At 44.4% G+C, this 11,095-nt stretch overlaps 1 protein-coding gene across 1 annotated transcript in view; it reads left to right on the forward strand.

The window, feature by feature from the left end:
* CDCA7L (cell division cycle associated 7-like) overlaps nt 1-11,095 on the forward strand; it is a 22,332-nt gene that overhangs the window by 1,617 nt on the left and 9,620 nt on the right. Inside the window, exons 2-3 of the mRNA XM_009325767.1 lie at nt 7,040-7,186; nt 10,649-10,780. Coding sequence (XP_009324042.1) covers nt 7,040-7,186; nt 10,649-10,780 — 279 coding nt within the window. The remainder of the gene's footprint in view (nt 1-7,039; nt 7,187-10,648; nt 10,781-11,095) is intronic.

Here is an 11,095-nt window from a genome sequence, read left to right on the forward strand (position 1 = left end):
TGGGGCGGCCCCGGGGGGCGTTCGGCATCGGCGTGGGGAAAGGCCGGCGGGGCTGGGTCCTGCAACGTCCCTAATAAAGGCCGATGGGGTGCGCGTGGCTTATTGGGGAGGAGCTTTGTTAATTAGTCTCTGTAAGCCAGGGGATGTCACTTTTGAAATAGCTAATTTTTTTCTTTTTTTTTTTAAATTCTATCCCCTTTTTTTTTGTTGTTGTTGTTGAAATGCCGCGATGCCACGAACACGTATTTGAGTCGCCTGAATACATGTGAGTATTGGTAAGGCTGGAGGCTTAGGGACAAACGCAGCCGTGCTTTGATCGGCGCACCCGACTGCCGTCTCTGGTCCAAGCCCGGCGTTTGCTGGGATGCATCAGGCTGCCTGTGTGTGGTTCAAGTCTTGAGAGGTGGTATGGTGGTCCTCCCAGGTGGGGAGCAGGCGGGAGGGAGGGAGGGGGGGAGGGAGGAGGAAGTCAGCATCTCGGTCAGCTCTTGCTGGTGGAAGGTTGGGGAGTTACATGGGTTTCTGTGGAACAGGGGGGTTGTAGAAACACCGAAACGTTTGTTAGGACCTCTGTCCTCTCAGGGACTTGGTAAACCTTCCGCCTCTGTATGGCCTCAGGCTCTCCATTGGCAGAGTGGAGACAAGGGCACTAAAACAGTTGGGGAGAAACCTGGTTGACACGGTACAACAGAAGCGAATAGCACTTACTCCTCACCTCTGGTGCTATAACAAGAGGCTCTTACTGTCTGCTAGTCACCTTTCTACTGCACAGCTGAAAGGGTGTACATCGTGTTTCTTTTAAGGCTCAGCAAAGGGGAGAGGGAGGCAGTCTGTTCTCAGTGTTCTCCTGTTTCTCGTGGGAGCTTGTTTTTGGCTGAGCAAGGCCTTCTGCTAGCTCTCGCTCCTCTTTGCGACAGGCTGGTGAGCAGTGGGTTCAGTCCTGGCTGAGCCAGGAGGACGTGGTGGCGAAGGTTGCCTTGTCTCTGACGTCACAGGTCATCTGCTGACTGGTAGATTAGCTAGTAAGCGAGTACGTGCCCCCATTGAAAGCAATTGCCAAGGGAAGTCCGCAGTGCAAAATTGTTTTGCATCACAAGACCTGCAGCTCCATTTCCCATCCCGGGGTCTAATTTAACAGGTCCTTGCACAGCAGTTTCAGTACACGGAGCTTGTTAAAGGGGTGCTGGCTGACCAAGCTTTTGCACCCAAAAAGCCTGGACGTTAGCAGTCCAGACATGAAGAGGGGACGCGTTGCGTTCCTGTGGCATTGGACAAAAGTGTTTTGCTTGGAACGCCAGGGCTCGGAAAGTAATTAGGCACCACCACAGATGAAAGGGATGCTCTTGAATTATGCAGAATTAATTCAGAAATAGCTGTTACTACTGTTTTGATCAGCGAGAGATTAGATATTACAAAAGAAGAGAGAGTAGCAGTTGACAGAGCATTTGGACTGCGTTCATACGCCGGCATGCTGCTATTCACATTATTATCACTGTTTTTGAAAAGTAGGGCATAGTCTCCAGGTAGATGTTGCTTATGGAAGGTAACATTTTAAATGACTTGCCATGTGGTTATGACAGTTGGGCATTCTTTATTTTAGGATAAAGTAGCTTGATAGGTTCTAGCTTAATTATCAGTTTAAATAAAGCAATGTAGAAACCATACTCTACTGTTCTGAAAATGGCTGAATTTACTAAAATTTCATGGAGTACTTGGGTTTAGCAGTAGGTTGGCTGGGGTGAAAATTACCGTAACTTTTCGTGGGGGCAGGGGGAACCATCCTGAATGTCCCAGGAGCTGTTGCTGTGGCAGATCTACAGGCTCAGGCATAATCCATCTTCACCTTTGGTGGAATCAAAGTATCCCTGTGAAGATTGTAAAACTGTGTGATGACTGCTCATTTTATCACTTGTTCCTTCTTTTCTCTGGACACTCACTTGCCTTTCACCCTGTTGCCACTTGTGCCAGGAGTATACTTCACTGTCCTGAAGGTTTCAGCTTTTTGTCCTCTGATGCTGTTGAGAAATTGTGGAGATTGTCTGGGATCTTCGTTGCCTTCCTAGATTTCATTGTTGCCCTTGAGTCTCAGGCTGGTTGGATGGTGTTGACAGTCCTGGTGACCGACCGTGTGTCCAGTTGTGTGATTCTTCTGCACCATAATACATGACTTTGCCTCTCTCTGCCTTCCATGTCTTTCACACGTTTGTGTGATTTTTAAAATTAAGCTTTCACACAATGCTGTTTGCCATGATTCCAGTGGAAAGACAAGAATCTTGACTTGTAAATAGTTTTGGGTTTTTGGTTTGGCCCCTACAGTCATTCTGGCTGGGGCCCTCTATTGTAGCGCTGCCCATAATTGTCAGCCTTGGAGCGCTTCCCTGTTCGGTTGTTATTTCGGGGCTATGAGCCAAATCCAGTGCCTGTAACCCTTGGGTGGCGTGCCTTGGGCTTGCTGCGTACTAAACCTGGGACAAGTCAAGAGGTTTTCCAGCATGAGTTGAAGGTGCGACTTTGCACAAGTTTGGTTTGTGTGAGTATGCATTTGAGATTAAACTGGGATTATTTCAGTTTGACTGAAATGAATAAGCAGCAAGTTTGAACGTTACCGAAATTCTCTGTCCCCTGCTTCAAACAGGAATGTCCATGCATTGTGCAAACTTGAAGGAGGGGAAAACAGCCCCACTGATTTTTTTTTTTTTTTTTTTCACGGTAGGAGCAAAAATAGAGAATTACATCTAGCCCTGCTTTCTCACGCAGTATGTTCTCCTGATACATCATTGCCAGAGAAGAATGTGCTAGTGTGACAATTGGCAATGAAAGTGATATGTACAAATACCTCTTAAAAAAATGAAATATGATTGACAGTGGCATAGAAATAACTCTGATGCTTCCCACCGAAGCTGAGGGTGTGCATGCATGCAGGCGCTCTCTCCTCGCAGCCTGCCAGGGTGCTGCCTTGCAGGCAAGTTGCATCTGTTTTGACTTGGGTATCAGGAAGGTTGCTTTTTTCACTTGAGACACGAGAATTCTTCCTGTTGACGTGGAAAGTAAAACATCTCACCTCCGGCTTTTCTTTTTCTCCTTGCCTAACACGGCAGGTGGAATTCATGGAGATGGCGCTTAGAAAAATCGTGTTTTGACTGGTGGGGACCTCAGGTGCCTTACTTTTCCCATCACTTGCGTGGTGAGTGCGGGAATGTCGCCAAAACAGGTCTGACATCCCTCCCGGCCTCATTTTCCGTCTCTGTCACCCTTGTGCCTTGGTGGCAGGTCTGCCAGCCCTCATGGGAGCACGGGAGCTGCGGGCTCCTGGTTCTGCAGAAACGGTAACTCTCCTCTGCGCAGCCCGACAAATTTGGGTGCGCTCCGGGGTGTACTGGTGGCATTTTGGCAAATTTAGAGAAGGGCAAACTGGGAGATGGGAATATCTTGAACTTTGATCTTTTGTTGGAAAAAACATAGTTCAGGTTGGCTGTTCTGGAAATTCTTGGATTGAATGCTGTTTGTAGCGGGGAATGTTTTCCGCTGCTTTTGAAAAGTACCTTGTGGGTGTTTTAAACAAGTAAATGTATTTTATGTGCAAAAATAACTGAGCTCAATAGGTATAAAATTTTGTACTAGACATGAGACTGACTTTTTTAGCAGCTGTGAATTATTTCCAGCTTTTACTAGGTTTTCAGTACTTTGCTTTTTGTAATCGATATCTTTAAAAGACAGTATTTCTCACATCTCTGCAGCATTTCAGCAGACCATTGTGTCTGAACCTGTGTTTTTTTCATGTTGAAATATTTTCCCTGAGCAAGCTTGAAATGTTCATCACCTCTCTGCCTTCCTGCCTTTTTTAGGGGTTTAGTGGCAAAAAGATCCTCTCTTGAAGTGCCTGCATCTTTCAAGTGTTTAGAGTAGATTAGTATTTTGACATTTGTGTTTAGGCAAATACGTGGTTTTCTTTCTTGGTATATGCTACTTTGTTGACAGAGTTGAAATGCTAGGCTCTGATGCTGATTATAAATCAGTTTCTGAATGTATTTTAATTGAAAGTGAAAAATGGAAATGTATGTGGCTTCTAGGACTACACAATAAATAATGGCGAACCAACCCATCACGGTAGAGGTGTTTGGTGCAAGCTTGTCTTTGATGTCTGTCTGCTGATGGCAATGGACTTCTGCTGGGAGTAAGCTTCGGTTGTGATTTCAGGTGTAGAAATACTGGATTTCAGGTGTAGAAATACTGGTGATGAGCAAGCTTGGTCGTGAGGGTGCTCTTTTTAAACTGGAGTGTGCCCACCTTGTATGTGTCAGGTGTTCTCTGTTACTAAGCTAAGCCCTTTTGGTGAAATGGGGACTCATCAATGACTGAATAGGATTCTTCATAGTCAGGCTATGGAGAGCAAGTCACAAACTAAAAATCTTTGAAGTTCTGCAGTAAGTTACTTTAATCAGTACGTTAGTATTTGGGAATGCATAAAGATCAAAAAAGGTCTTCTACTAGGAAAGTTTTTTTTGGTTTTTTTTTTTCCTTTGTTCAAGATCAGTAATTACACCCCCATAACAGCTCCTCTGGTGCAGATGCAGAAGTAATAGACGAAGAAGAAGAATTTAGTTAGGCATACAGTAATCACAGCAGTGGCTAACTCAGTTGTACAATAGAACAAGAACTAATGCAGCGGCTCCTGGAAGCAATTTATTCATAGCAACGAGCCCCACAGCTCCTTGTATGTTTTTCCATTAAAATGCATAATGCTTCATTTAGTGCTGCTCTGTACTGAGTGAATTCTGTCACAGCAACAGAGCTGGATTCTGTCTGTTCGTTTTAAGAGGTGGGGGTGAGGGAATATCCAAAGGGATTCAAACGCGGACAGCACGGCTTCTGCAGCAGTGCATTGGGTCGTGCTGTTATAAGCCTGCGAGGGTCAGTTGTTTGGAGGTGAATTCTGCTCTTGCTCAAGCAACAGTAAATCAGGTTTGCGTCAGCCTACATCAGCTTTATAAAAGCAGAGCAAGAATAGAGTTGAGCCTATGTATGCCTGTTACTGTAGCTTATTTCAGAGAGTGAAGCTTTGGTCAAGGTGCTGCTTGCTCTTCTAATGGAAGTGGAATTTTGTCAGCAACATTATTTTTGGAGAATAAGCCTCCTTTGGGCCATTTGCCTTGGCACAAATAAATTAAAAAAAAAAAAAGGTGAAATAATAATAAAAAATAATCATTATATGGGGCCCTGTATGAGCAACCTTGGTTGTCTGTGACAGCAGACAAGGGCAGGCTGCTCTCACTTCTGGGGTTGATCTCAGGGATGTTCTCTTGAATGTTCAGGGCTGGAGACCTTCTCCTTCGGACGAGGAACTGGCCTCTCTCACCAGGCAGCTGTTGAGCTCATTTTCCTGAGAGTTAATGAGAGGAGTGGGAAATCCACGTGTGGCTTTAGCACACAGCAAACAGCAGGGAGGTGTTCTTGCTTCAAGTAAGAGTAGTGTGCGTGACACATACATGCCCCCAACATAAGAAGGACATGGACCTGTTGGAGCGAGTCCAGAAGAGGGCCACGAAGATGATCAGGGGGCTGGAGCACCTCTCCTATGAAGACAGGCTGAGAGAGTTGGGGTTGTTCAGCCTGGAGAAGAGAAGGCTGCGGGGAGACCTTCTAGCAGCCTTCCAGTACCTGAAGGGGGCCTACAAGAAAGCTGGAGAGGGACTTTTTACAAGGGCATGTAATGATAGGACAAGGGGTAATGGCTTCAAATTGAAAGAGGGTGGATTTAGATTAGATTTAAGGAAGAAACTCTTCACTGTGAGGGTGGTGAGGCACTGGAACAGGTTGCCCAGAGAAGTTGTGGATGCCTCATCCCTGGAAGTGTCCAAGGCCAGGTTGGACGGGGCTTTGAGCAACCTGGTCTAGTGGCAGGTGTCCCTGCCCACGGCAGGGGGGTTGGAACTAGATGATCTTTAAGGTTCCTTCCAACCCAAACCATTCTATGATTCTGTGTGGTCCTGGGGATGTAGAAGACAAATGTCTGGGTGCTGGTAAGCGATGTGGACACTTTCCTCCCTGAGCATTTTTGTGAACAGCAGAATGGTTTTGCAGATGATACTGGGATGTGTAAAACAGTCTTCTGAAACTTGGCAAAATGCCTTCTGCCTTGGTTTTTAAGGCTGGATCTGTTCATCCCATCCTTCCAGACACCAAATCCTAAAGCAGCCTAGGTGGGAGCTGTCTAAAGGCGGAATTCCTTACTGGCCCGTTACATGGAGAAGCTTATCCGAAGTGCTCGGTGAAGTACGTTGCCAGGGGGAATGGTTACCTCTGGTGGTACGAGTCTCCTTCTGTGCTGGGGCTGGACTTCTTGAACTCTGAAGCTGTGACCTTGGTCACCTCAGAAAGTGCCGCTGCCTGCCCTTGGCAGTGCTTCCTCCTGGCGGGCTACATTGTGGGCTTTTAGCAAAACGAGAAATGTTCTTGGTTAAAATGGGTTTTCACTTTCTTACCAAGTGTCACGGAAAAAGCTCTGCGGCAGTACTGACGAAAGAGAATGAGTTGCATTGGTTTTATTTTTGGAGTTAGGTAAGTGTCTGATAAAACATGTTACAGTACTGTTACCGGATCTAATGGTAAGGGTTCTTTGTACTTGTTTAGCATTGCATTATATTTGAAGGTGTGTTCCTCACCTCTGAGCCATTGTTGCTCTGTAAGAGGAGGAGCGATGGTGGGTTTCAGTACAGGTAAAGGGTGCTCTGAGCACGTGCTTGCAAAGATGAGGCACACATGTATTTTTACATCTGAGAAGCACTGTTGTGTGGAGTTAAACACCCTGCATATTGCATCCCCTCCCTAGCCCCAAATCTGGAGTCTGTATTTAGGGATTAAAATACAGAATTTCCTGGAGTTTAGCTAAATGAGGTACAGTTTTGCTATGTGTAGCGTATTTTGTGATACAAATTTGTACTTGCATAGGAGTATAAAAATCAGTTGTACTGTTACCAATTTGAGTTTTCCTATTAAGTTGGCGTGTCTGACTCTTATCTTCTGTCTCGTTTTGAATCAGAAACAGATACCCAAGGAAGCGGCTGACGTTTTTAATGCCCCCAGTGACAGTGAAGATTTTCTGGGGTTCCAAGATGATGCTTCCAGACAGAGGTTGTTGTCAGAGGACAGCTATGCTAGTTTTGGTTCCCTGGAGTCAGGAAAAAAGGTAGGAACGGATTGCCATGGCCCAGTTATGCTCTTTCGGTACAGTAGTACTCTGAGCTTGTGTCAAGGCTGCATGAGCCATAACTCACAGCAAACCCCATAATCTGCAGTCCTGATATTAAAAAGAAATGTAAACAAACTTGCTATCCTTTTTAGGTTCTGATGATTGCTTTTAAAAACTCTTTCCTAATATAAAGAAAATAGGTTTCATTAGAAGGTGAGTTTAAGTGAAGTAGGTAAGTGAAGCAAACAGGAGAGAGAGAATTGCCATCCTGGGCTGGTGTGCTCTGGATACACAAGGCAGTGCAAATGCACGGTAATAGATGGGTTTTGTGAGTATGCAGACTTCGAGGTATTTCTTCCAGAAATTTATGTCGGTCCTGTTTCTGTGCTAATTTATATTAGTGCTTTTTCTGCACTAAAATTGCTGTTTTAGTGGTGGTGACCCACAGAAACCATCAGCTCCTGCTTCGATTGTGAGATTTGCTGGTTCTCTGCTCTCTTGATGGTGAAGTAGCTTGGATCAGCATGATGATTTGATGTTTTTCATTCTCTGACTTGGTAGCTGGAGGTACCAGCTGAATTCACAAGAAAGGAAGAGAACTGGTGTGCTGTCTTGGCTGCCAGAAAATTTAGTTTTTAGTCTTTTAGAAGCTTGTAATTATATACTTGATAGATATGGACTAATGTGCTAAAAGATACCCTTGTCAGCTGTGCTCTCAAAAGGGTCCCTCTGTAATTAAAAAATTGAAAATGTCTTCCTTTTTTCTCTTTTCTCCTTTTTCTGTCCCCTCCCTGCCTTTTCCCTGCCTTTTCCCTGCCTTTTCCCTGCCTTTTCCCTGCCTTTTCCCTGCCTTTTCCCTGCCTTTTCCCTGCCTTTTTCTTTCTCCATCAGGTCAGTACCTGGTTGAGAGTTGTTGAAGACAAGGAATATGACTAGTGTTAGCAAAGGGAACAGACAGAATGGGGCTTGGTATGAGTATGTGCTCTTTCTGAGCCTTCGTAGGCAAATGGCATCAGAGAGGCTTGTACAAAGTGCAGAAGCTGTTTGGGAGTAGAGCCTCAAGTCTGTGCTATGGAGAAAGACAGCAGCTTTTAAGCAACAGAATATACTTGGCTATAAATCGCTTCGTCGTCTTGTTGCTAGACGGCGGTATTGGTAACTTCAGAAAACCAGGAGGTAGCTTGCTCTTGTATCTGTGGCTTTGTGTGGAGCATGAAGAAGGATCAATGAGGAGAGGTGGTGGTGGTGGTGGAGAGGGAGCCTTGTGGTTCTGTTTCTGCTACCTGCTTGGGGACTGCAGGCACCTTACTTTACTTCTCTCTGCATTGGTTTCCCAACTTGTGAGATGGAGATTATGCTAATGATCTTTGCTGCAAAGCATTTTAAAATCCTCTGATGAAAAATGCTGTGGAAGAGCTATGTACTGTTAATTTAACATGCGTTACTGGGAATCCCAGGGAGACTTGTTCCAGATTTACAGCTGGCACTGCAGCCTTCCTCACCATTCCTCTGTCTCCCTTGGGCTGAGAATCATTTTAAAGCTCCATCAGTATTGAGTTTAACTCCTTTACCACTAAATGGTACAATAAAAACATGATTTTTTTTATCCTGAGTTCCATCCATTTATGATGCCAAACACCACTGTCGCTGAGAAAGACCGTAGCTAATTGTCGTGCAAAACTAAAAGGTTTTGGTGTGAAGAGTGAAACGATGGGAAGTTCAGAAAAACACTGCAGTTGTTGGGAGAGGAGGCAAGGCAGCTGCCCTGCTGGGATGGTGAATGGGGTGTTAGTGCATCAGGTGTTCCCTTGGATGCTGATGTGCAAACACTAACAGTTATTGACCTCTGCGTGTCTGCTTTTCCTCAGGGCTTTCTGCAGCCCTACTCCCATAATCTCTGCACTTCTGCTGAGTTTCAGCTGTTTCTCCTATAGGTATCCCTGATGCGTATTTTACCTTGTGTATATCATTCTTCATAGGTGTAACAGCATAGTTCTAGGTGTGTTATTTTTAGTCATTTTAGCTAACAAACAGCTTATTTCCCCTCCCCTCCTCCCCCCCAACCTTCATTGTGGAATTTCATGAAAACACAGAATGCATAAAAACTTCAGTTTCCCTCCAAGAAATGCAATTTAATTTTAAAGTAACTTCCCTATTGTGTTTGTTCCTTTCTCAAGCAGCTGCACTGCAGCTAACCACAAAAGAATAAAGTAATTTTGCTTAGAGAAAACTCATTCCAATTACCCATAATAATTTGTGGGAGATGTTTAAGTGTAAAGAAACAGCATATGCAGTAGCTCCCCCCCTCCCATTCTCCTGTAAGTTTTTCCACTCATCCATTGTATCTGTTTTTCACCAGATATTATCTTAACGTAAAGAAGTGTGTAATTAAAGTCAGGGACGGGAGAGAATTGAAAAGAAGAATAAAAATATTTAGCAAGTGCATCGTATGAAAGGTCCTTTTTGTATCTCACGTGGGAGGAAGAAATAGCAGAGGAAAATTGGGGAAACAAACTTAAGTGCATGTTGCTGACTTTTCAAGAGGCAGGTGTGGTGTGAACATGGGTTATGTTCCCACCGTGAATGAGTCTTTCAGGAGACTAACGGGGACAAGTTGACAGATGGTCTTCTACTAATTCTGATTAGAAGTATGCAAATATATGTCTGATTTAGTAAATGCATTGTGTTTAATTGGTATGTAATGTGCATATCGTGAAGAGTGTTTTAATGAGATCTTAGTTTATTTTTCGTGGGCTGACTTTTTACTTCCTAGTCTGTAGGCAGAAATTTGGGATCTGTGTACCCTAGAACACGTTTGAATCATAAACTGCACCATTAAAACAGAGAGAGTTGAGCAGCTGGAAGGCGGAGGGATATTAGTCGGGCTGTTCAAAGCTCTGTGGTTTTGTGTTGGTGTCAATGATGGTGTAACAGCGTGAGAAGGAGCAGACTCCATCTCCAGGAGCCTCGAGTACTGCCGCAGCAAGCCCAGAGGAGAGTGTTGTTTTTACTGCTAAGTGAAAAAACAGGAGGGCTCTTTCTTACTGTGGTTGTGGTTTGTATTTTCTTCCATTCAAGGCCTGGTTTTTTACATCCAGAAGAAAACATACAAAACAACATGAAAATTTACACATAAGAAAACTGATAGTTCATTTTTATTGGGTAGTAGTGAAGAAGAGGAGGAAGAGGCAAAGAAGAAAGTTTTCCTCACAAGAAGCAGCTCAGTTAAAGCCCTGCGCTCAAAATGAGGAAAAAAAATCCTGCTAAGTTAAAATAATTCAGTGCTGAAACTGAATGTCTTCTGCTTTTTTTTCTTCTGACAGGCTTTGCCTGCAAAGTGCTTTCACAGTATATGCCATCTAGTTGGTACCTGCTTGAACCTCAGAACCTGTTTAGTGTGACTGTGTGACTACTCTGTACCTGACTGTCTCTCACAGCTACTGACTGGTATTTTTACAGGAGGTTCGATTTCAGTCCAGATACCTCACTGAAGAACTGCGGAGGATTTTCACTGAAGACACTGACTCTGAAACGGAAGCGTTTGAAGGCTTCGCTTCAAGCGAGGTGGATGTGAACAAGAAAGGAGTTCTGGTAAAGGCAGTCACCTATGCGTGAATGTATATGCTGACTTCTTTTTTTTCTGTCTCTTCTGTGTAAACCTCATGTTCTAGTTAGAGTGTTTCTGATACACTGTGGTGTTCTTTCGTCATTGTCCTGGTTTTGGCTGGGATAGAGTTAATTTTCTTCCTAGTAGCTGGTACAGTGCTGTGTTTTGGATTTAGGATGAGAATAATGTTGGTAACACACTGATATTCTTAGTTGTTGCTAAGCAGTGCTTACACTAGTCAAGGACTTTTCAGCTTCTCATGCCCCGCCAGCCAGAAGCTGGGAGGGGGCACAGCCGGG

The sequence above is a fragment of the Pygoscelis adeliae genome, unplaced genomic scaffold (genome assembly GCF_000699105.1).
Source record: "Pygoscelis adeliae isolate BGI_AS28 unplaced genomic scaffold, ASM69910v1 Scaffold226, whole genome shotgun sequence".
In the NCBI taxonomy this organism is placed as follows: domain Eukaryota; kingdom Metazoa; phylum Chordata; class Aves; order Sphenisciformes; family Spheniscidae; genus Pygoscelis; species Pygoscelis adeliae.